We start from the raw sequence: 26,411 nt of genomic DNA, 5'->3' as shown, positions 1-26,411 counted from the left end.
AAGTTAATGCAGTAGCAGGTTGTTTTGCCAGTGACTGTAGATGGCATTAGGGTCAGCTGACAAATTGGAGAGCAGATATATTGTTTACTAATATAAAAAGTCAGCAGATGCTTATTTTCTATTTGTCTGTCCTGTGTAACACCGTAGTTTCACTTGGAGATGCATCTCTAGCCTACAGCACTTTTTAATCCTAAAGGTTAGTCTCTAGTAGACAAAGCACTTTCGCTCTGGATAAGAGCCTCTGCTAAATGCTGTAAATGTAAAGGCAAGAGCACTTCAGCAACACCAGGCTTAAGTGATCACCTTGGAATTCTGTTGCTAAGGGAGGCAGTGGCCAACCTACAAATGTGCAGGGTGCCTCAGCCTTGAGGTGGTTTGGGTTTTGTTTTTGTTTTTTTAAGCTTTTTGTAGTGTTTACTCTTAGTTTTTTTTTTTTTGGTTACTGTAAGAATGTTGAAAACCCAGTCTAGGGAAAATGTTGGCTGTGGGTGAAAACAGAGAAACTCTGAACTTCTGGCTTTGTCAGTTGACAACGTAAGCTAGGAACTTTTTAAATACCACTGAGGCAAAAATGTTGTTGAACTGGTTTTTATTGAGACGTGCTCGGGGAACAGGTGAGCCAAGTTTGGATGACCTCAATAAATCAGGCTTTTGATTTGTAGTTCTGAAACTCCAGTTTGATAGTGTTGAGTATTCAAGATGTGTTCATGCTAGTGTATTTTTCCATTCAATGTACATTCAGTTAAATGCCAAGTCTTCTAGAAAAGATTAGATCTAAAAATCTATGATTGAATATAATTTGCCTTAAAACTTGTTGTAACTGAGGGCTGGAACTTTTACTTTTTACTTTTACGGTTCCAAACAGTGTTAATCCTAACTCATGCAGTAATTTGGATGACCATCATTCAAATTTTCCACCAGAAAAGATGTGGTCTACCATTTGATGCTGTGCAGACTTCCATTCTGTGGTATCAGCCAAGACCTAACCACAAACCATGTGCGTGTGGCTTGCATGAATGAAAAGGATTGTGCTTATAATCCACAGAGAACTATTTGTCTTTCATATTTAAAAGATGGCTCATAAGTGTGACCGTGTCTTTCCAAAATGTGGTGTGAGGTAGATGGTTTGGCAAGTTAACACAAACTCCCAGACATCATGTTGAGCATTTGGGGGAGAAAGGCCTGCACAGAGATGATTAGTCAACATAAAAATATTTGACTCGTCAGTTTTTCAGTATTGAATATTTCTACACAGCAGTTTTCAGAATTATCTTTGAGCTTTGCATTTTAAGACCTTCTACCTGTTTGTTTGCCTTAATTTGATATACTGGTCAGTAAGAATATCTGGAGAATGCACCTCCGGAAACTCATATGTTTCTGATTATTCCTTTTTCTTTGCTTGTACTCTCTAACAGTCTCTCTCTGGGAGCAGTGCAAGTGCAGCCATTTGATTTAATTTACTACCAAAACAAACAGTGAACCTGTATATGTGTCTTCTGAGGTTTTATTTTAAATGTTTAAAAATAGTGGTTTAAAAAAAGTTTTTACTGAGTACATTTTTAGTTTTTAGTGGGTACGTTTTTTGCTGTTGTTGTGTGTTTTTTTTTTTTTTTTTTTTTTTAAAACATTTTATAGGCAAAAAGCTTTTCTTAAAACTGTTGTAAAACATTGGCTCCAGCATCTGGCAGTGTATGTATAACCATTTAATGTAATACATTTTTGTGAGGTGGCCTTTAGAGCAAGGGTGTACAGAGAGCCAGTGTGCCTGCAGGTTTTCATTCCAAACAAGATGGAGCACACCTAATTCTACTTATTAAATTAGTTTGTCTCCATCTTCAAACAGTTATTCATGTGTGCTCTTGGTTTTTGGAAAGAAATCACAAGATTACACTGGCACTTTGTGGATAAAATTGGACAATCCTGTTTTAGAGACATGATTCCGCTCACCACCACTGTGAACAATTCTAACTCAAGTTTCTCTAGAATAGCACATTTTCCATATCAAACCACTCTGAATGATTTCTTTTCACATTGTAATGATTTAACTGTGAAGAAATTTAGAAATATCTATTTAAGATTTAATGATCAGTGGCTGTGCCCGTGTTATCAGGACTATCTGTACGTGGTGGTGATGTTAGTGATGTATAGACAAAGCTGTAGGTGACCAGGAGGTTCCACCATGTTCTGTGCGTTCAGATTTGTGCTGTAAGCCACAATGTTCTTTCTTTGCTGACGTGTGATATGTTAGACCCAAGGTAGCTCATTGATCTAAGACACTACTTTAGTGCAAAAGTTAGGTCTACTGCTGTGACCAGCTCCCACTGGAGTAATTAGCATTATGTTGGCATGGAGTCCAACAAAACATTAACTGGCCATGACTTCACAGAGTGGGAAAGCTCAACACCTTATATGACATAAGGGCTCAACAGCAGATGTCACCAATCTAGAAAAAGTTGTGAAATTTGTGCTGTGGTAACATGTATACAGATATCAATATGTATAATCACGATAAGCCGTCCAAGGGGGGTTAACCATTTAAAAAAAGATGGGTCTGAGTTGGGTCTGAGGAGGTGTTAATGTCTTATGTGTGAAAATTAATAAAGAATGCTTAAAACATCTTTTCCTTTTGCCTTGTCTTATACAGTGACACCAACATCACTCAGTTTACCTGTTCTCCTTGTAGACACTTAGAACAAAATCCTGCTCTGGAGGTTTCACACACATATGTATATGTATATATGTATATGTATATGTATGTGTGTGTGTGTGTGTGTGTGTGTGTGTGTGTGTGTGTGTGTGTCATTGTATGGTTGTATTATATTGTATATAATTAGCCAAAAAAATTAACTGCTGCCTTTCTTTTTTTTTTTTTCCTAGATTCGATTTCATTGTGTGTTGGATGCACTTCTGCCCGAGTGATTGAGATATGGATGACCCTTTTGAAAGTTTATTTGATTTCTGCTGACTTTCGATGCGAGCTCTTAAAATATGCTCAAAGGCAATGAAGTGCCACGTGTGACCAATGCCTTTCTGAAACCTCTTTCCTAAGAGCCAGCTGACTTCATCTGCTTGAATAAGAGAATGATCAAAGCAGCCACTTGATGACGTAAGCCTCCTATTGTTGTATTGACCTCCATTTGTTTTTAATTGCTTGGACTTACCTTGGAGAGAGAACTTTTGGAGGATCCCAAGAGGCACCTGCCTCATCTCTGAAGCATTTGTGAAATTCTACTCTCATGTTCAACAATACTTCAGCTCCTGCTTGTGGAATTACATAGCCTCCCATTGATGAGGCACTTCTAATTCAAGGAAATAAAACCTGCTTCATCAAGAGACTTTCTTAACTGGAAGGCGGACCCTTATTGTCCAATGGCATGGGTAAAGTTCTTCAGGAGACCTGGGGGCAATCTTGGCAAGGCTTACCAGCCGGGGTCTATGCTATCCCTGGCTCCCACCAAGGGACTGCTCAATGAGCCAGGACAGAATAGCTGCTTCCTTAACAGTGCAATACAGGTATGCTCTCCTTTATATGTCTACATGTAATTTTAAGTGGCCTAAGTGTTTTTCCAAATCGTCCGCTCAGATCTCAGACATCTCCTGCTTGTTTCCTCCTTGGCTTTGGTGCATTACCCTTGGGAGTGTACATCATGTTTCTGAACAGACAAATATTTACTGCATCCTGACCACTACCCTCCAGCCACCACCACCACTGACTCAGACTATGCTTAGTCATATTCCCAGTTTGTCTGCTTATTACTGGAAGGCTATATTATTGCTGGTGTGGGCTGGTTGACATGATGAATGAGCATTGCTCTCTTCTCTCTTTCTTTCTCATTCTTCTATCACTGCATATTTAGGTCATACCCAGGGCATGATTTAGTCCACGGTGTATGAGGCCTTCAGGCTGAGACTCTCAATGAGTAGTAACCTTAATCTGCCCTTTCTTATGCACACAAACAAATCTTATCCCTCTAGTCTAGTAGCATTGCCATAGCTCCTTATGTCCTGTCAACCATAGAAGGACAGTGAATCCCTGTTCAGTCTTCAGAGGAGTGTGCATGCACAATGATATCTTAGGATTTGAAGGGAAGGTGAATATGACCATGGAGTCCTATTTAGATGTCCTGAAACTCTTGCACTGAGGGTATGGAACAGGGTATGGAGGAAGCTTCAGGATTTTAGATATTGAGGGTATTTTGATGTAGGTCTCTGACAGCAGACAGCTATAATGCCTGTACAAAAAGATAACCCATATTACAATGTACATTTCAGGGCACCCTTAGACTGCAGTGTCAGGTTTAACACATCAGAAAAAGAAGTGTCGGCTCTTTGGAAACATGAGTAAAATCACGTCTTTGGAACCTCTTGGAGAAGATAGAATCACACTTATCTAAGTGGCCTAAATCTCTCGGATGATAAAGTTTGTGTGTCATTTGTAATTCCGTACACTGTGTACATAACGACACGTCCACTAGTAAGTGGCAGTCTTTTCAACATTCAAGATTCAAGCTAGAAAAAAGTCTCTCTTCTTGTCTTACTGACCAAGATACAGGTCTAGAAAATGAATGAATGATTGAAGTCGTAATTGCAATGTTGGTCAGAAAAATCACAAGAAAAAATCAGAAAAAGCCCTCAACTTGAATGCTAACACTGTTCACGCCTGAATCCATTTCAGTTTAACTGACCATTGCAAAAAGGAAAAATGCCCCCCCCTCGCCTGTTTTAACTTTTTACCACAGTTATTTTCCACATGGTTATTCAGATTCAGATTCCTTTATTGATCCCAGGGGGAAATTGCAGTTGTTACAGTTGCAGCCATTTATACAAAAGAATAATAATTTAAAACAATATAGAGAAATTTACAGTATGTACACAAGATTTAAGTACTCATGAATACAGTAAAGTGGTGGTGATTGTGATAATAAATATGAAACATCTGGTATAAAGCAGTTCAACTATTTAAATTATTTAAATTAAGTTAGTGTTGCTCTGAGTTATTGCACACACAATTGTTGTTATTGCACATATGAACAGTTTGGTATTGAGTTTTGTGAATCACACACTGAGGGAGGAGTTATAGAGTTTGATGGCCACAGGTAAGAATGACCTCCTGTGGCGCTCTGTGGTGCATTTCGGTACGATGAGTCTTGCACTGAATGAGCTCCTGTGTCTTATCACCGTGTCGTAGAGTGGGTGGGAGCCATTGTCCATAATGGCCTGCAGCTTAGACAGCGTCCTCCTCTCCGACACGGCCGTCAGCGAGTCCAGCTCCACACCCACAACATCACCGGCCTTGCGGATCAATTTGTTAAGTCTGTTGGCGTCTGCCACCCTCAGCCTGCTTCCCCAGCATGCAAAAGCATAGAGGATAGCACTCGCCACCACAGACTCTTCGAAGATCCTGAGCATAGTCCGGCAGATGTTGAAGGACCTCAGGCGCCTCAGAAAATAGAGACGACTTTGGCCCTTCCTGTAGAGGGCGTCAGTGTTCTTAGCCCAGTCCAGTTGATTGTCAATATATACACCCAGATATTTGCAATCATCTACCGTGTCCACACTGACCCCCCTGATGGACACAGGGGTCACCGGTGCCTTGTCCCTCCTCAGGTCCACCACCAGTTCCTTTGTCACAAGCCTCTCCATGGTCTTCATGACATGAGACGTCAGTGCCACTGGCCTGTAGTCCTTGGCGTCACTGGGTCATGGCGTCTTTGGAACAGGAACAATGCAGGATGTCTTCCACATCATGGGGAACCTCTGGAGACTCAGGCTCATGTTGAAGACATGTTGAAGTACTCCACAAAGCTGGGCGGCACAGGCTTTAAGCACCCTGGGTGGAACCCCATCAGGGCCTGCAGCCTTGTTTGTGTGGAGTCTCTTCAGTTGTCTTCTCACCTGATCAGCAGTGAGAGACGCTGTAGAGGTGATGGTTGGGGGAGGGATGGAGGTGTGAGATGGGCTGTCACGGCAGCAGAGGAGTCTCTGGGGGGGGACAGAGTCTGCTGTGTCAAATCTGTTGATTTAGAACAGATTTAGCTTGTTGGCCCTGTCCACACTGACCTCTACTCCTCTGTTGTTGCTGGACCTGAAGCTGGTGATGGTCCTCATTCCATTCCAGACCTCCCTCATGTTATGCTGGAGTTTCCACTCCAGCTTCATCCTATATTTGTCCTTCGCCTCCTTGATAGCTGTCTTCAGTTCCCTCTGGATCGTTCTCGTTCTCTGGATCGTTACCTGCATATGAGGACTCTGTTACCAGAACAGATTTATATTGCTGGTAGACTTGCATTGAGTATGAACTTTCAGATGTTTAGTATACATTGTGCACAGTATATGGATCTTCAACAAATTTATTAGGAGTCTCACTCTGTGTTGATTTTGAACTTGCACCACAAGGTCAGATTTCCAAAATTAGGGTTCTCTTTTTTTCAGCTGGTGGTTTTGTAGGTTTAGAACAATTACCTGTAATCACTGAGGGGTGTAGCAAGGAAACTAAGACTTAATACTACATCTCCATTCGTGCCTTTTGTATAGGTGCTATGGCAGCTTGACATCTTCAGACGGAGTCTGCGACAGTTGCCCACCCACTACTGCTTAGGGGACTCCTGCATCTTCTGTGCATTAAAGGTAAACTTATCAGGCACGGGGACTCAACAGGTCATTTTTTTACAATAGCAAGAATGATTTGGTGCCAGAGATGATGATGATATATTTGTTTTCTTTTGTAGGGAATATTCTCTCAGTTTCAACACAGCAGAGAGCGAGCACTACCCTCAGACAACTTACGGCATGCCTTAGCAGAGACTTTTAAGGATGAGCAGCGCTTCCAGTTAGGCTTCATGGATGATGCTGCAGAATGTTTTGTAAGTGTGTTTTGTGTTATTACTAGAAATGCACTAGTGCCACTGTTTCTTCCTCTATGCTGATTTGAGTAGCTAAACTCAAGATATCATTCGATACCAAGTACTAGCCTGATTCTAGTGATATTTTTAAGTGTAAAATCTGTGTACTTGACATTGCTTAGGATCACTCTTCTATGTGTAAGGTCATGTGAAGCTGTAACTACACTTTCACATTTGTCTTTAAAAGAGAATAAACAGTGTTCAGGCTGTTTAACAAGTATCAGTGCCAATACCAAACCAGTATTTCAGGTCATAGAGTTATTACATGAATGAGAGTGCCACTTCACAGAGTGTCCGCAAAAGATTATCAATGAGGCTCAATAACAAATAACATGAAAAAGGCAGTAAAACAGAAAAACCTGGAATGTAGAACAGATACTTTGATGTAGATGCTAAAAAATGGTATTGAGTGACAAGAAGGTTTGTTTATTTTTAAATAAAGATTTCAGTTTTAAAATAAGAGCCATGGCACCATATTCCACCTAAGATATTCTGGTGGTATGTACATTTTACTAGTGATCCAGTGCCTGCAGGTGTTGAAATGGAGGGTTGTAAGGGTGAAGGATCTGCAGTCAGGGTTTTGCATAGTTTAAGAACTCTTGTCAAAACTTGTGGGCAAGATGCAGTTTCATTTGGCAGTATAATGAAAAGAAATTACATAATTAATTGTGTTAATTGTGTAAGGAGGTAATGAACCAGTGTTTCACCTTGTTTCTTGTTAAATAGAGGCTGAAGTTGAGCAAAGTTTTGTAGGTGGAAAAATCCATTGATTTTGGCTATGAGGTTCAGATTCAGATTCCTTTATTGATCCCAGGGGAAATTGCAGTTGTTACTGTTGCAGCCATTTATATAAAAGAATAAACACGAATAATTTAAAACAATATAGAGAAATTTGCAGTATGTACACAAGATTTAAGTACTCATGAATACAATAAAGTGGTGGTGATTGTGATAATAAATATGAAACATCTGGTATAAAGCAGTTCAACTATTTAAATTATTTAAATTAAGTTAGTGTTGCTCTGAGTTATTGCACACACAATTGTTGTTATTGCACATATGAACAGTTTGGTATTGAGTTTTGTGAATCACACACTGAGGGAGGAGTTATAGAGTTTGATGGCCACAGGTAAGAATGACCTCCTGTGGCGCTCTGTGGTGCATTTCGGTACGATGAGTCTTGCACTGAATGAGCTCCTGTGTCTTATCACCGTGTCGTAGAGTGGGTGGGAGCCATTGTCCATAATGGCCTGCAGCTTAGACAGTGTCCTCCTCTCCGACACGGCCGTCAGCGAGTCCAGCTCCACACCCACAACATCACCGGCCTTGCGGATCAATTTGTTAAGTCTGTTGGCGTCTGCCACCCTCAGCCTGCTTCCCCAGCATGCAAAAGCATAGAGGATAGCACTCGCCACCACAGACTCTTCGAAGATCCTGAGCATAGTCCGGCAGATGTTGAAGGACCTCAGGCGCCTCAGAAAATAGAGACGACTTTGGCCCTTTCTGTAGAGAGTCCAGTTGATTGTCAATATATACACCCAGATATTTGCAATCATCTACCGTGTCCACACTGACCCCCCTGATGGATACAGGGTCACCGGTGCCTTGTCCCTCCTCAGGTCCACCACCAGTTCCTTTGTCACATTGAGCTGCAGGTGGTTCCGCTCGCACCATGCGACAAAGTCCTTCACCGTTGCCCTGTACTCATCCTCAATTCCCTTGCTGATACATCCAACTATTGCAGAATCATCAGAAAACCTCTGAAGGTGGCAAGTCTCTGTGCAGTGGCTAAAGTCCGTGGTGTAGAGGGTGAAGAGGAAGGGAGAGAGGACAGTTCCTTCTGGAACTCCAGTGTTGCTGACCACTCTGTCCGACACACAGTGCTGCAGGCGTACATACTGTGGTCTGCCAGTCAAGTAGTCAACAATCCAGGACACAAGGGGGGCATCTACTTGCATCACTGTTAGCTTATCACCCAGAAGAGCAGGCCAGACGGTGTTAAATGCACTGGAGAAGTCAAAAAACATGACCCTCACTGGCTCATGTTGAAGACATGTTGAAGTACTCCACAAAGCTGGGCGGCACAGGCTTTAAGCACCCTGGGTGGAACCCCATCAGGGCCTGCAGCCTTGTTTGTGTGGAGTCTCTTCAGTTGTCTTCTCACCTGATCAGCAGTGAGAGACGCTGTAGAGGTGATGGTTGGGGGAGGGATGGAGGTGTGAGATGGGCTGTCACGGCAGCAGAGGAGTCTCTGGGGGGGGACAGAGTCTGCTGTGTCAAATCTGTTGATTTAGAACAGATTTAGCTTGTTGGCCCCGTCCACACTGACCTCTACTCCTCTGTTGTTGCTGGACCTGAAGCTGGTGATGGTCCTCATTCCATTCCAGACCTCCCTCATGTTGTTCTGCTGGAGTTTCCACTCCAGCTTCATCCTATATTTGTCCTTCACCTCCTTGATAGCTGTCTTCAGTTCCCTCTGGATCGTTCTCACCTCCACTCTGTCTCTAGCTCTGAAGGCCCTCTTCTTCTTGTTGAGGAGAGCCTTAATGTCCTTTGTTACCCACGGCTTGTTGTTTGGGTAACATTTAACAGTCCTGGTTGGGACAGTGGTGTCCACACAGAAGTTAAAGTAGTCCGTGATGCAGACCAATCAGTAGCCTCAAAGCAATCCTGCAGTGCCTCGTAAGTCTCCCCTGACCATCTACTCACTGTCCGCTTGGTCACTGACTCTTCACCAGCGGCACATAACAGGAGTTGAGGTGTACCAAGTTGTGGTCTGACCTGCCCAGAGGGGGGAGGGGGGAGCAGCTGTATGCATCCTTAACATTAGCATACAGTAGATCCAGTGTTCTTTCCTCTGTGGTGGGACAGTCCACATACTGAGTGAAGTTTGGTAGTACCTTGGCCATGGCGACATGGTTAAAGTCACCTGATATGGCAATAAAGGCACTCAGGTGTTGCGTTTGGAGACGTGCTGTGATTGAGTAAATGACGTCACTTGCCGACGTCGGGTTGGCAGAGGGGGGAATGTAGACAGTCACGATAATGGCATGCGAATACTCGCGTGGTAAATAATACGGCCTGAGTCCGACAGCCAACAGCTCAATGTCCGGGCAACAGGTACGTTCCTTAAAGGTAATGTGACCAGGGTTACACCAGCGGTTATTAACTAGCACAGCAAGCCCACCTCCTTTGCGTTTACCACTCTTGGTGCAGCCCTGGTCGGCCCAAACGGTCTGGAAGCCATTGATGGAAACATGGTCATCCGAGATGTCTTGGTGTAGCCATGTCTCCGAAAAGCACATTTAAACTACACTCCCGTTACTCCCTCTGACTCCTGGCTAGTGCTGTTAGCTCACCCATCTTATTCGCCAGTGACCTCACGTTGCCCGTGATGAGGGCGACGTGGCTTATATCCTCTCTTCTCCATAAGCCTCCGCCGTCTCTCCCTCGCTTTCCCCGTGCGCTGGTTTATTTCCCCTCTGCATCCCCTGTGCGTCCGTCTCCAAAGCTCTTCGGGGATGTTCGTTGTCCTGGTCGCCATGCCGACCGGCTTCAGCGTGATCAGCTGATCCCGGGTGTAAACAAAGCGGCTGTGCTGCATCGCCGTGGCGGACACGGAGAGTGAGTGAAAGCAGCACTTTCACGGCGAAAAAATAGACCAAAACTCTCTACTCGCATGTTTTGAGAGGGCACAACTTCCCTAAGGTGAGAGTAAGTACACTATATTGCCATAAGTATTTGCTTGTCTGCCTTCATAAGCATATGAACTTGAGTGACATCGCATTCTTAATCCATAGTGTTTAATATGATGTCAGCCCACCCTTTGCAGCTATAACAGCTTCAACTTTTCTGACAAGGCTTTCCACAAGGTTTAGGCGTGTGTTTTGTGGGAATTTTTGACCATATTTCCAGAATCGCTTTTGTGAGGTCAGACACTAATGTTGGAAGAGAAGGCCTGGCTCACAGTCTCTGCTCTAATTCATCCCAAAGGTATTCTAATGAGTTGAGGGAAGGGTTCTGTGCAGGCCAGTCAATTTCTTTCACACCAAACTCACTCATCCGTGTCTTTACGGACCTTGCTTTGAGCACTGGTGTGCGGTCATGTTGGAACAGGAAGGGGCCGTCCCCAAACTGTTTCCATAAAGTTGGGAGCATGAAATTTTCCAGAATCTCTTGGTCTACTGAAGCATTAAGAGTTCCTTTCACTGGAGCTAAGGGGCCGAGTCCAACTCCTGAAAAACAACCCCACACCATAATCCCCACTTCTGCCAAACTTTACACTTGGCACAATGCAGTCAGACAACTACCGTTCTCCTGGCAACCCCCAAACCCAGACTTGTCGATTGGATTGCCAGACGAAGAAGTGTGATTCATCACTTCACAGAACACGTCTCCACTGCTCTAGAGTCTAGTGGCGGCGCTTTACACCACTGCATTTGACGCTTTGCATTGCGCTTGGTGATGTAAGGCTTGGATGCAGCTGCTCAGTCACAGAAACCCATTCCATGAAGCTCTCTACACTGTTCTTGAGCTAATCTGAGGGCCACATGAAGTTTGGAGGTCTGTAGTGACTCTGCAGAAAGTTTGCGACCTCTGCACACTATGCGCCTCAGCATCCACTGACCCCTTTGTGTAATTTACAATGGCCTTCCACTTTGTGGCTGAGTTGCTGTCGTTCCCAATTGCTTCCACTTTGTTATAATACCACTGACAGTTGACTGGAATATTTAGTGGTCAGGAAATTTCCCGACTGGACTTGTTGCACAGGTGGCATCCTATTATGGTACTATGCTGGAGTTCGCTGAGCTCCTGAGAGTGACCCATTCTTTCACAAATGTTTGTGGAAGCAGTCTGCATGCCTAGGTTTATACACCTATGGCCGTGGAAGTGACTGGAACACCTGAATTCAGTGATTTGGATGGGTCACTGAATACTTCTGGCAATATAGTGTATGTTATGAAAAGGAGAGGACCAAGAATGGGTCCCTGGTTCACTCTTTCAGTAACAGAGGCAAAGTAGGATTGTTTTTTTCTATTGTAACAAAATACTGTCAAACAGTAAGATTTGATGATACCTAAGGTGCAGCTGTGTCTGCAATTGAAACTGAGAAGAGACAGAACATTACATTATATTTCTATTATCAGATTGTCATTGTTTTTGGTAGTCTTCTTTAAAAATGCAAAATAATGACGTGTGATATGTGACATCTTCATGAATCCCCTCTACCGCCCCAGCATGACCGGAGTGAGGGAAAGCATAGGCTGTATACAGTACATTACCTCTCATTGTCCCAGCCTCACCAGGTCTGTTTCCCAAAGGGCTGAAGTAAGCATTGTCCTCCTGTATGCCTGTATAGGATTTTTCTTAGGCAGCATAATTGCAGTAAACCTACTTAGCACAGGGACCTGTAATCATTTTCTGTTTAGCGCAGCAAGACTATGAAGAGTAAGTCATTATCTCTGTAAAGATCCATTTATGGTGCTGCTGTGAGACAAGTCAATGAAGTCTCTCTCTCTATCAGGGTTTAGATGGGAAGCAGCCTAGCCAATAAACAAGTAAGTCATTGTTAAAGGCTGATGTTCTTATGGCTGCAGGTAGAAAATGCACTATTGTGAGTATTCTACAGCTAACTGGTGGCAAATCATCACTAAAAGAAAAGTTCTGTTAATATCTCTGTTGCAAAGACAAACTGTTGTGTTCTCGAGGCTGTGATTCCAGCAAAGGGTGTGTTTGAGTAGATAATGGACTTGGGGAAGCTTACTTGAGCTTATTGTACATTCAATTAAAGCTCAGGTGGCACTGTACCAACCAAAATAAATGTGTTATCCAGTGTGGTAGGTCTTGATATTTTTTTCTATGTAGTCCCATGGTGTCACAACACTTCACAGTTTGGTGTGTGTTTCCACAACATCTGTATTACTCCATAGTTGGGTGTGGGAAACATCAATGTATATACTAGTGTTGTCCAATCTTACCCACAAAGGCCTGGTGTGCCTGCAGGTTTTCTTTCCAAACAAGTAGGACCACACCTGACTTCACTTCTTTAATTAACTGGTTTCAGTCCACCAATTGATCATGTGATCTCGTGCTTTGCTGGAATCAAAGCCTGCAGGCACACCGGCCCTTTGCGGATAAGATTGGAAACCACAGGGTCTGTACTGTAGGTACCCAGTTAAGATAATTTCATACCCTAATGAAGTTATGTTTAGGCAAATAAGTTCACTTTTAACTCAGTAATTATTAATATTGACCATTATGTATGATATTTTGTTATGTTCCTAAGGAGAACATTCTGCAGAGGATTCACCTTCATATTGTTCCTGACGCTGAAGCGGATTCCTGTACATCTCAGTCCTGTATCACACACCAGAAGTTTGCCATGACACTTTATGAACAGGTTTTTTTTCCTTTTGCTTACTTGCACATACAAAGAAAGTGGGACTCAAGCATTAGGTTAAATGTAATGTGAATAATTGATGTCATGATAAACATGTACAGTAAACAGTAAAACATGCTTCTGGTCTCTTTGTCCTGTTCTCATAGCAACATTATCTTCAAAGTCATGCAGCAATAGAACCTCTCAGAGAACGCTCTCAGAATTCACTCCTGTATTAATTTCATTACTCTCTTGGTGCCTGTAATATTGCATTATTTTGAAGCATGTAAGTAATTCACAGTGAAAGATGGCCAGGCTAAAGTGCGTCCTCCGCATGGCGTGGTTAGTTTAAACTGACTGTTACAACTAGCCATCCCTAAGCATACAACTAAGCATAAGTCCATATCCTCCCATATACATATATGTATTTAGTTTGGGAAACTTGTCTGTTTTAAACAACTTAAAATTGTATTGAATTAATTGTATTTGCACCTATTAACCAGACTTTTTAGACACTGTTATAACAGGCCCCTCAGTGTGTTATAATTAACCCTGCTTATTGCAAGTTGTAGTACTTACAATTCTGCCATGTTTGGCTGAACAAATGTAGGTGCTGGAAACCAAGGTTACATTTTGAGTTGTAGCAGAGATATGAAGGTTGCTTGTATAAGAAGTATTAGGTTATTTTAGATTGTACCTTGCTCTCCCCTATGTGCATTTCACACAAGATATGTAGTAGGGAATAGGTTACTGTACCCTTTGGGTGAGTTTCAGTCAGTGTGTGGCTTAGGTAGAGAATACAAATATTTAAATCAACTCATTTTTTAGGGACTGATTGCTTCTAGTTAATTTCTAGCAACATCTGTTTGTTTCTCTCTGTGTGTTGTTGAGTGTGGATGCATTGGTAGTGAAAGTGTTTTGCAGGTTTTATATTCTGCTTAGTTGTATGCAAAAGTTTTGATGCCCTGGGCGATATGTTTTTGTTGATTTTATAAGTAAAAGTAAGTAAGCAAATTTATAAAAAATTATGCAGTGAAAATAGTAGAAAATGCCATGTTGCCTGTAAAGGATGCGTTCAGACATTTACATACAACTGTACATTTATAGTCAAAGTGACAAAGAAACAAACCTTTTTAACCATTCTTAAGCCTGTAAGCCCCCTCCTATAATGACATACTGGCAGAGGTAATTAGTGTTTAGCAGTTGCCAGGTGGCACCTAGCTGAGTTTGCATGTGTGTGTTTTTTCTGCAGTGTGTATGTCGAAGCTGTGGGGCCTCGTCTGACCCTCTGCCCTTCACCGAGTTAGTGCATTATGTTTCTACCACAGCCCTCTGGTAAGCTGAATTTTCCCTCTACATAACACATGCTGTGCTACATGGGTTCTGTTTTGAGTGTTATTTGCTATTTTTGCTCAGAAGTCTCCACTTAGCTTTTGTTGCATAACAATTCAAGACATACATTTGTTGTTGGTTTCTTTTTTTGGAAAATGAATTTCAAATTTCATTTCATTTGTACTCTTGAAGGCACGTGTAGTGTTTTTTTTGAGAAAATATCCTAATTTATGGTTCAGTATTTAAAGCTGTCTTGCTTCCTGGCTTGATCACTGGTCAACCTTTCCCTTGGTTGTTTCTCCACACTCACTTGTGCTTTCTTCTTTTCTCTGCTCCTCAGCCAACAGTTCTTTGAGAGGAGAGATGAAAGGCTGCGCTCTGACATGTTTGGGGAGCTGCTGCAGGCAGCCAGCACCATTGGAGACCTGCGCAACTGCCCAGTAGGTGCCCCCTAATGTGCAGTACTTTCTTGAGCACAGAAATGAAAATGTAGATGAAGGTTTTTCGTGGCTCCATGTCTCCTAACATCAAAAACTGCTTTGCTGAATTAATTAAAGAGTTTAATACTTTATCTGTGTAGGCTTGTTATTTCACTTTACTGATAATACATAAAATTGATTTATGCTGTCAGGAAACTAAATTTGTTAGACATGTACAACTGCATTTTCTATAGTAATATTGCAAATCTTAAACGTATTCTTTATGTTGTGATTGTAGATCTGTCCTGTGTTTTTCTGATTCTAAATTATTATATTAATCTTTATTGGCACAGATAATGAACTTCTACAGTAAGTAACAAATGTGTGTCCCCTCTGATAGAGTAACTGTGGTCAGAGGATCAAGATTCGACGTGTGCTGATGAACTCTCCTGAGATCGTCACTATTGGTTTTGTGTGGGACTCTGAGCAGTCAGACCTGACGGAGGATGTCATCAGGTCACTGGGGCCAAACCTCAGCCTTTCAGGGGTAAGCAGTGGTCAAGCTGCAAATAAATTTAAAGAGAAATATTGAATTCAAATGACCAAAGAAAAGCTCGAATTTCAATAAACCCACTTATTTAGGACATGCATGGGTGCTTTACTCTTATTGTAACTTGTTGTTTTGGTGTAAAGAGCTCCTGATATTCGCAGAATGACTTGTGTGAATATCAGATATACAACCCCAATTCCAATGAAGTTCGGATGTTGTGTATAACATGAATAAAAACAGAATATGATGATTTGCAAATCCTTTTCAACCTATATTCAATTGAACACACTACAAAGACAAGATATTTAATGTTCAAATTCACTCATTTTGAATTTGATGCCTGCAACACATTCTAAAGAAGTTGGAACAGGGGCATATTTACCTCCGTATTACATCACCTTTCCTTTTAACAACACTTAATAAGCGTTTGGGGTTGAGGACACTAATTGTTGAAGATTCGTAAGTGAAATTCTTTCCCATTCTTGCTTGATGTACAACTTCAGTTGCTCAACAGTCCGGGGTCTCCGTTGTTGTATTTTGAGCTTCATAATGCGCCACACATTTTCAATGGGAGACAGGTCTGGACTGCAGGCAGGCCAGTCTAGTACCCACACTCTTTTACTATGAAGCCACGCTGTTGTAACACGTGCAGAATGTGGCTTGGCATTGTCTTGCTGAAATAAGCAGGACGTCCCTGAAAAAGACATTGCTTGGTTGCAAGCGTTGCTTGTGCTGATAACAATCCGGACAGTCCTTTTCAATGTTGGTTTTCTGCCTTGCCACTTACTTGCAGAGATTTCTCCAGATTCTCTGAATCTTTTAATGATATTATGGACTGTAGATGATGAAATTCCTAAATTCCTTGCAATTGCACGTTGAGAAACATTGTTCTTAAACTGTTGTTCACAAAGTGGTGAACCTCGCCCCATCCTTGCTTGTGAACGACTGAGCCTTTCAGGGATGCTCCCTTTATACCCAATCATGACACTCACCTGTTTCCAGTTAACCTGTTCACCTGTGGAATGTTCCAAACAGGTGTTTTTTTGAGCATTCCTCAACTTTCCCAGTCTTTTGTTGCCCCTGTCCAGACTTCTTTGGAACATATTGCAGGCATCAAATTCAAAATGAATATTTGCTAAAAACGAGAAAGTTTATTCGTTTGAACATTAAATATCTTGTCTTTGTAGTGTATTCAATTGAATATAGGTTGAAAAGGATTTGCAAATCATCATATTCTGTTTTTATTTATGTTTTACACAACGTCCCAACTTCATTGGAATTGGGGTTGTATTACTGAAGGTAAATGGCTTTTGAGAATCTGCAACAGCAGTGTACTAGAAAGCTAATGATTTCAATCTTGTACTTTTCTTTAAAACCAATTAGATCCAGGAACAACATGCCTTTTACAATTGAACGTTTGTAACCAGATCTTCTCTAATATCACAGAGGTATTTGTTTGTTTAGTAGTTTGTTTGTGTTTGTGGGGCTAGAGCTGAAACTGGACAGAGAGCCGTTTTTATTTTGGTGCTGCAGAGCATATGTGAGAATTGAACTCCATATCCCCTTTATAAGGCTCAGATTGTGTAACTGCATCAGTGGTGTAGTTGGCTGGCACTAAAAACCAGACTTCTGGTCATCTGGTGTACTTATTTTTCCCTGTAGTAGAGTATAGCTCTGGAGCTTGGTATTGTATCTAGGTTTTAAGAGCTTATGCACATGTTCTTGTATCCTCTGCAGTCCAAAGCCAAAGTGCTGTACTCAAAACACTTTACCCTAACGGCAAGAAAGCATGCATTCTTCCTAACGCCCCCTTCTCTGAATCTGAACACACTCCAGTAGTGGATTAGTGTCACCGGAAGCCCACGAGTCACTACAAAGGCCTTAATTCATGCCTCAGCTCTTCATGTGATGGTGGAGGATATACAGGAAAATAGTTCCCCTCCTGCGCTGTGCACCATTGTTTCAGATGCTTTAGAAGAAAACCAGCAATTCAAAAAGGGGAGGTTGAGGAGAAAGTGACCCTGGCGCTGCGCAAACACCTTTTTTCCTATAGAAGATGACGCAATGAAGAAAGATTTCCTGCCAAAAACTAGTGCATGCGGGAGAAAAATAAGCTCATAGTATTCTACAGTGGCAAGCCATGACTGTTAGATCTAAGCATTCACTTTGGTCCATAAAAGTCAAAGCTTAAAATGAACATACTAACATACACGCTTCTTTTTCTCTCTGTCTAGCTCTTCTACCGTGTCACAGATGAACATGCCAAGAAGAGTGACCTGCAGTTGGTTGGAATGATTTGCTATTCCAGTAGACACTATTGTTCCTTCGCCTTCCACACAAAGTCTTCCAAATGGGTCTTTTTTGATGATGCCACAGTCAAAGAGGTAGGTGGTCCACACACACACACAATTTTTTTTTTCCATTTATTATTAACAAAAGCGAAACACCCACATATTCTACTTGTAATTTTAAAAAATCACATTAAGTACATTTAAAAACATTGATCTACTCACACATTTATACATACAAATAAAGATCTTTGCAAAAGTCAGACACTGTACTTTTGTTTGAGATGTGGAGTAAGGTTATATGGACTAATGAGTATGCTGTAAAAGCATGTTGGTGAAGCTGTGACTCTTTTAAATTACGTCTACAGAAGTCCATCGTGGTGGATCAGTGCATGCTTAGACATGTACAGCAATGTCAGGACATGATGATTTTGTTTTTGATTGAAGGCATCATAAATACTAACTACAAACTATGTTAATACATCACACAGAACCCCCAGTAAACAGTTTGCCCTGGATGTAATTAATTCTACAGCTAGATAACAACCCATTGCACACTGCTAAGAAGATCGGGACGTATTTATAAAACAAAAACGCTGCTGGTTTCTCAGAACAATGGAGTGGCTATTACAGATCCCAAACCTCAATAGAAGCAGAGCATGCAACCAACTTTATCCAAATTCTAAGACCTTTCTGAGGTGTGGAAGGATATCCCTGTAGATTTCTCTGAAAAGCTGAAAGCAAGTTTCCTGCAAAGAATGAAAGGGTAGTAAAGGCAAAGGATGGACACACTACATATTTAAAAAATGAGATTATATTAGTTGTGGATTATTTTTTGTTAAATATACATTTTGTTTTTTTTCCCCCTGGGGCTGAAAAGTGAATAGCTTGAACTATAATTAATGAATAAAAGCTGGGCTCTAACTTTTGCATAGTACTGTATGTGCTGTACATCCTACAATTTTAACAAAGAGCACAGCTTCATCTTGTTGCTCTGCACACCTGGCTATTTATTCGTATTCGCACTAGTAAAAACTCATGTAAATTTACAGTAAATTTGTGCAAATTGCACACAGCCAATTCTCTGTTGGTTGTGTTGATTCTCTTCATTGTCACAGCTTTACTCCAGAAAACAAAAAATGAGCATACAGAAATCAGTGTGTATATTGTAATGTGTTGTAATGCATTTGTGTGTATGTGGTGGTGCGTGCGTGCATGCGGCTGGCTGTGGCTGAAATGCAGTGCAGTGTTTGATGCCAAGCTCTGTAGCCCTTTATCAATCCATCAGCAGTGCAGTGCTGTGTGTGCATTTCAGCTCTCACAGGGCTGGAGGTGCCCGTCGCCCCCACCAAGATGGATTATCTCTCTCTCTCTCTCTCTCTCTCTCTCTCTCTCTCTCTCTCTCTCTCTCTCTCTCTCTCTCTCTCTCTCTCTCTCTCTCTCTCTCTCTCGTTTGCGCTTGCGCGCTCTCTCTCGCTCTCTCGTTTGCTCTTGCGCGCTCTCTCGTTTGCGCTTGCGCGCTCTCTCTCGCTCTCTCGTTTGCTCTTGCGCTCTCTCTCGCTCACTCTCTCTCGTTTGCTCTTGCTCTCTTGCTTGCTCACTCTCGCTCTCTCTCTTTCATCTCTTTTCTCTCTTTCTCGCTTGCTCACTCTCTCGCTCTCTCTCTCTTCATCTCTTTTCTCTCTTTCTCGCTTGCTCACTCTCGCGCTCTCTCTCTCTTCATCTCTTTTCTCTCCTTCTCGCTTGCTCACTCTCTCGCTCTCTCTCTCTCTTCATCTCTTTTCTCTCTTTCTCGCTTGCTCACTCTCGCGCTCTCTCTCTCTCACACTGACTCATTCACTTACTCTCACACACACACAGTTAGTCTCTTACACACACTCTTACAGCTATAGTGAATAGTGAACAGAGCATTCAGTCTCTGACTTAAATGAATAGTGAGCTGTTATGTGTTTAAGTGGTTTTAAATCTTTTTTTTTTTTTCTCCTCTGCCTCAGCCTTTCTTTCTATTTCATATTTATATTTTCCACTAATGAATCTTGACTATTAGAGCTAATTCTTCAGTTCAGGTCAAAAATATCAAAACTCGAACAAACGAGAAAAAGGAAAAAACACTTCTACAATAATGCTAAATTCTGCTAGTGCCCCCATGGAATTCTAATAGTATCTTAGCCCCAAGCTAACGTTCATTCACATTAACATTTGTTCTACATTAGACATGGACATTTGAAGCTTGTGAAAGACATTCCATGTTAAAGCTTGTAACAGACATAACATATATTTTGCCTTCTTACTGACTTTACCTGACTGAAACGCTTTGCTCAAGCTACTGCTTGTAATCACAGTCTGTGATGTATTATAGGGCTTCCAGAAGACATAAAGTAATATTTTTTCTAAAAAAAATTCTAATAAATCCTAACAAATGGGAAAACTCACTGTTCTATATTTATTAACATATCATGAGAAAGAATTGTGATTGGAATTGTGTATTTCAAGAACTTCTCCCAACACTTACTAATGATATAAGTGTAGTTCTACATTGCCTGCAGAGTTTACATGATGATCTATTGCGGTGTTATTTTACAGAAATGTTTAGGCCTGTGTCATGTACAGACACTATAGAGGCATAACTACATCTTTTACATCTTATGAATACACAAATGTGCCTTTTATCTTTAAAAGAATCCAGATCCATTGTATGTGTGTACATTATAGTGAGCTTTTTTAGACCTAGATCACTCCTTCTCATTCCTGCTTATCTCACTTCCTCTCACACTGCTTCTCTCTCACTCCATCTCACACGCAGAAATGCACACACGTGTGCACACACGTTTTATTCCCATTGTGTTAATTAAGGAGCAAGGTTCCATCTGTTTGCCTGGAGTTGCCTGTTGTGGTGTGTCCCTGATACACACATGCACACACACTCATTAACTCACTTAAATACTTCCTTTAACCATCCCAAGCCATCCATGCATTTATCTCTATAAAAATAAACTTTACTGTAAGTCAAAGAGAGAATAACAGTGTAGCACTGCTTCTCATGGCTTGAAGATTCTCTCAGACACTGACTGATTCTTTTCTTACACCCATTGCTTGTTGTTCTTTGTGTAACTCTTGTCTCAGCTGCTTTTAGGTCCTAATGCAACTCTTTTCAAGTGATTTGCTGTCCTCTTTCCTACCTTATTAGCTGAGTACCCTGTGATGAATACATGGTGCACTTCTAAATAAAAAAAAAAAAAAATATATATATATATATATATATATATATATATATATATATATATATATATATATATATATATATATATATATATATACAATCACATGGCTACAACTCAGTGCATTTAGGCATGTAGAGGTGGTCAAGACAATTTGCTGAAGTGCAGACGGAGCATCAGAATTGGGAAGGAAGGTGATTTAACTCACTTTGAATGTGGCATGGTTGTTGGTGCCAGACCGGCTGGTCTGAGTATTTCAGAAACTGCTGATCTACTGGGATTTTCACACACAACCATCTCTAGGGTTTACAGAGAATGGTCCGAAAAGGGAAAATATCCAGTGAGCAGCAGTTATATGGATGAAAAAGCATTGTTGATATGAGAGGTCAGAGGAGAATCGTCAGACTGATTTGAGATGATGGAAAGGCAACATATAGATAGAAAGGTAAAACAAATATGTAACTCAGTTGTTACAACCAAGGAATGCAGAATACCATCTCTGAATGCACTACACGTCAAACCTTGAAGAAGATGGGCTACAGCAGCAGAAGACCACACTGGGTGCCCCTCCTGTCAGTTAAGAACAGGAAACTGAGACTACAGTTCGCACAGGCTCACCGATATTGGACAGTTGGACAAAAGATGGAAAAAATGTTGCCTGGTCTGATTAGTCTCAATTTCAGCTGTGACATTCAGATGGTAGGGTCAGAATTTGGTGTAAACAACATGAAAGCATGGATCCATCCTGCGTTGTATCAACAGTTCAGGCTGCTGGTGGTGGTGTAATGGTGTGGGGGATTTTCTTGGCACACTCTGCGCCCCTTAGTATCAATTGAGCACCGTTTAAATGCCACAGCCTACCTGAGTATGGTTGCTGACCATGTCCATCCCTTTATGACCACTGTATCCATCTTCTGATGGCTACTTCCAACAGGATAATGCACCATGTCACAAAGCTCATATCATCTCAAACTGGTTTCTTGAACATGACAATGAGTTCAGTGTACTCCAATGGCCTCTACAGTCACCAGATCTCAATCGAATAAAGCACCTTTGGGATGTGGTGGAACAGGAGATTTGCATCATAGATGTGCAGCTGACAAATCTGCAGCAACTGCGTGATGCCATCATGTCAATATGGACCAAAATTATTGTTGAAAGTGTGCCACAAAGAATTAAGGCAGTTCTGAAGGCAAAAGGGGGTCCAACCTTTTACTAGCAAGGTGTACCTAATAAAGTGGCCTGTGTGTTTGTGTGTGTGTGTGTCTGTGTCAATAAATACATACTTCTTAAAATTCATAAGTACATCATCATGGAACCGAAGTGGATGTATGCACTGGAAGTGCATTAACTGACCTAACTAAATGTGTGAATAATTGTTTACTCTCTCTGTAATTCTCATTCATTTGTATGTAGGGAGGCAGAGTGTTTGGTGAATTTCAGTGGAAGAATATGGTTATTAAATTCTTGCATTTGTGTGTTCGTATAGGTGGGCACTAGGTGGAAGGATGTGGTTACTAAATGTATCCGAGGACACTTCCAGCCTCTCCTGCTGTTCTACTCCAACCCTGAGGGCAGTGCAGTGTCCGTAAACGACGCCTCTCTATCTACAAACACTACTAACAATCACAAGAGCCCTGTCAATGGTGACGTCCCAGGTGCGATATAAGATCAGACAATGGTGATTCAACTGCATACACTACTCACAAAAAGTTAGGGGTATTTGGCTTTTGGGTGAAATTTATGGAAAACGTAAAAAGTTCACGCTACAGTGATATAATATCATGAATGTAGGGCGTTTAAGTAGAAGCATGCAATGATGATTTCCTCATTTCAAACAATTTATTGGAACAAAAGCAAACAGTGGTGGGAATACCCCAACAAAAAATGTCAATGTCTCAATAACTTGTGATGTGCCCCTTGAGCATCAATTACAGCTTGACAATGTCGTCTCATGCTGTTCACAATTCAACTCATTGTCTGCTGAGACATGACATCCCACTTTTCTTGAAGGGTGGCCCTCAGGTCATTGAGGTTCTGGGGTACAGAGATTTGAGCCTCTACACAGTGACTCCACTGATCCCATAGGTTTTCTATGGGATTCAGGTCTAGAGAAAGTGCAGGCCACTCCATTTGAGGTACCCCAGTCTCCAGCAGCCGTTCCCTAATGTTGCGACCTCAATGAGCTTGGACCATTGTTGTCCATTAAGATGAAATGAGGCCCGTGTTGTTCATGCAGAGGCACAATGACTGGATTAATGATGTTATTAAGTACAAACCCAATTCCAATGAAGTTGGGACGTTGTGTAAAACATAAATGAAAACAGAATACGATGATTTGCAAATCCTTTTCAACCTATATTCAATTGAATACACTACAAAGACAAGATATTTAATGTTTAAACGGATAAACTTTGTTTTTTGCAAATATTCACTCATGTTGAATTTGGTGCCTGCAACATGTTCCAAAGAAGTTGGGACAGGGGCATTTTTACCACTGTGTTACATCACCTTTCCTTTTAACAACACTCAATAAGCGTTTGGGAACTGAGGACACTAATTGTTGAAGCTTTGTAGGTAGAATTCTTTCCAATTCTTGCTTGATGTACAACTTCAGTTGCTCAACAGTCCGGGGTCTCCGTTCTCGTATTTTGCACTTCATAATGTGCCACACATTTTCAATGGGAGACAGGTCTGCACTGCAGGCAGGCCAGTCTAGTACCCGCACTCTTTTACTATGAAGCCACGCTGTTGTAACACGTGCAGAATGTGGCTTGGCATTGTCTTGCTGAAATAAGCAGGACGTCCCTGAAAAAGACGTTGCTTGGATGGCAGCATATGTTGCTCCAAAACCTGTATGTACCTTTCAGCATTAATGGTGCCATCACAGATGTGCAAGATACCCATGCCATGGGAATTAACACACCCCTAGACCATCAGAGATGCTGGCTTTTGAACTTTGCGCTGATAACAATCCGGACAGTCCTTTACCTCTTTGGCCCGGAGGACACGACGTCCATGATTTCCAAAAACAATCTGAAATGTGGACTCATCAGACCACAGGACACTTTTCCAATGACTGTCAGTCCATCTGAGATGAGCTCGGGCCCAGAGAAGCCGGCGGCGTTTCTGGGTGTTGTTGATATATGGCTTTCGCTTTGCATGGCAGAGTTTTAACTTGCACTTGTAGATGGAGCGACGAACTGTGTTCACTGACAGTGGTTTTCTGAAGTGTTCCTGAGCCCATGTGGTAATATCCGTTACAGAATGATGTCGGTTTTTAATGCAGTGACGCCTGAGGGATCGAAGGTCACAGGCATTCAATGTTGGTTTTCTGCCTTGCCGCTTACTTTCAGAGATTTCTCCAGATTCTCTGAATCTTTTAATGATATTATGGACTGTAGATGATGAAATCCCTAAATTCCTTCCAATTACATGTTGAGAAACGTTGTTCTTAAACTGTTGGACTATTTGCTCACGCAGTTGTTCACAAAGTAGTGAACCTCGCCCCATCCTTGCTTGTGAACGACTGAGCCTTTCAGGGATGCTCCCTTTATACCCAATCATGACACTCACCTGTTTCCAATTAACCTGTTCACCTGTGGAATGTTCCAAACAGGTGTTTTTTTTGAGCATTCCTCAACTTTCCCAGTCTTTTGTTGCCCCTGTCCCAACTTCTTTGGAACGTGTTGCAGGCATCAAATTTAAAATGGGTGAATATTTGCAAAAAACAATAAATTTTATCCGTTTGAATATTAAATATCTTGTCTTTGTAGTGTATTCAATTGAATATAGGTTGAAAAGGATTTGCAGATTATCATATTCTGTTTTTATTTGTTTTACACAACGTCCCAACTTCATTGGAATTGGGGTTGTAGTATGGGCTTGTCACTGTACCATTCACAAAGTGTAAGGCAGTTCTGTATTGACTAGACACACCTGCCCACACTAACACCACCACCACCTTGCCGTTAAGCTCCTTGTTAGAGAACAGCAGGTTGTGCAAAAAGTACTGAAACATTGAACAGTTCGCATTTTAGGTTCATCCTGAAATTTCACCCGAAAGCCAAATATCCCTAACTTTTTGTGAGTAGTGTAGATTTTGGAGCCCTGCTATTTTCAACCTATTTGTATATTTATTCAATACATTTTAAAAAATAATTCAGATTCTTACCCAAATAATTAAATCAGATAAAATTGTGACTAAATCTGAGCTGTCATCATGTGTTGAATCACCTTCTAAAGATGTGACTCCTGGACCTGGTCATGGAGTACTTCCTGTCCTACACATTTTAGTACTTTTCTGCTCTAAAACATGTAATCCCAATGACCAGCCGCTTAACAAGCCCTTATTGGGTAGAGATGTGAATGCGTAACCTGTTAACCTTTTAAGATGTCAGTATTCTAATACTGAAATTAGGTGGGCATTCATTCTGTTTTATGAGAAGTTGGAGAAAAAGTTCAACGAAATGCCACATTCATGTGTATATTACAGTGTGCCACTCTAAAACATGAGTGCCTGAGCATGTTGCCAAGGATGTGTTATTAAGGACGTGTTTGAGAAGGCAGATGTAGCACAGCTTTATTGCTGACTAGGCTAACTACTCTAGCAGATGTTAGCTAGGTCCAGAAACAATAGAAATATAATTTCTCTGACAAACTAGCATGTTGGCACATTGTTCACTGAAAAGAAGATATCTCATATTAGATGACGAGTCCTCATCAGCACCCAGTGCTGTACCTGAAGTCCTTAATTACATGGCCAACACGAGAACTGTAGATTTTCCTTTTTTCTTTTTATTTTTTTTATGAGAAAAACGTTTTTAAAATGTGTTGTTCTGCATACTACGAAGCTTTTGCACTACTGATTTTTCTTTAGCTACTGACCATCAGAGCTATCACCTAAAAGAATGAATCTCCAGCTGTACATTAATTTAGGCCCAAGTACTTATATTGGCCATATTTTCCTTACCTGAGTTTAACCAAATATCCATTCATTGATTCTTGCGGATACTCAAATATCAATTTATCAAAACGTGGGAATGTGTTTGTTGTGCTACTCTGTTTTGGAGGTAGCCTAAATAATTGATTGGAGTCATTGAGATGTCAAAGATTTACACCACTATTAATAGATTAAAAGATGAATAGATTAGGAGTCTTATAATGATTGTAGTGTTAGTATTAAATAAAAGAAAAAAAAACTTTAGTTTGCCTTCACCATCTGGAAATTGAAAGATGCAGTCCTGCAAGTCATCTAAAGAAAGAGAATATTTTAAGCTTAATGTCCTAGCTTGACCCCAGCTACCCAATAGCTTGGTGACAT

The 26,411-nt window shown here is 41.3% G+C and overlaps 1 protein-coding gene across 2 annotated transcripts in view; it reads left to right on the top strand.

The window, feature by feature from the left end:
* The window catches only part of LOC108437087 (inactive ubiquitin carboxyl-terminal hydrolase 53), a 64,767-nt gene that overhangs the window by 9,875 nt on the left and 28,481 nt on the right, over positions 1-26,411 (top strand). For both annotated transcript variants that reach the window (XM_017713939.2, XM_037546872.1), the window contains exons 2-10: positions 2,878-3,513; positions 6,535-6,627; positions 6,729-6,863; positions 13,189-13,302; positions 14,534-14,616; positions 14,954-15,053; positions 15,433-15,579; positions 17,817-17,966; positions 22,578-22,746. In XM_017713939.2, the coding sequence (XP_017569428.1) occupies positions 3,370-3,513; positions 6,535-6,627; positions 6,729-6,863; positions 13,189-13,302; positions 14,534-14,616; positions 14,954-15,053; positions 15,433-15,579; positions 17,817-17,966; positions 22,578-22,746 (1,135 nt within the window). In that variant the 5' untranslated portion in view covers positions 2,878-3,369. The remainder of the gene's footprint in view (positions 1-2,877; positions 3,514-6,534; positions 6,628-6,728; positions 6,864-13,188; positions 13,303-14,533; positions 14,617-14,953; positions 15,054-15,432; positions 15,580-17,816; positions 17,967-22,577; positions 22,747-26,411) is intronic.

The sequence above is a fragment of the Pygocentrus nattereri genome, chromosome 2, assembly GCF_015220715.1.
Source record: "Pygocentrus nattereri isolate fPygNat1 chromosome 2, fPygNat1.pri, whole genome shotgun sequence".
In the NCBI taxonomy this organism is placed as follows: domain Eukaryota; kingdom Metazoa; phylum Chordata; class Actinopteri; order Characiformes; family Serrasalmidae; genus Pygocentrus; species Pygocentrus nattereri.
Note: the sequence above shows the minus strand (reverse complement) of the source record. Positions and strands in the feature narration are given on the sequence as shown.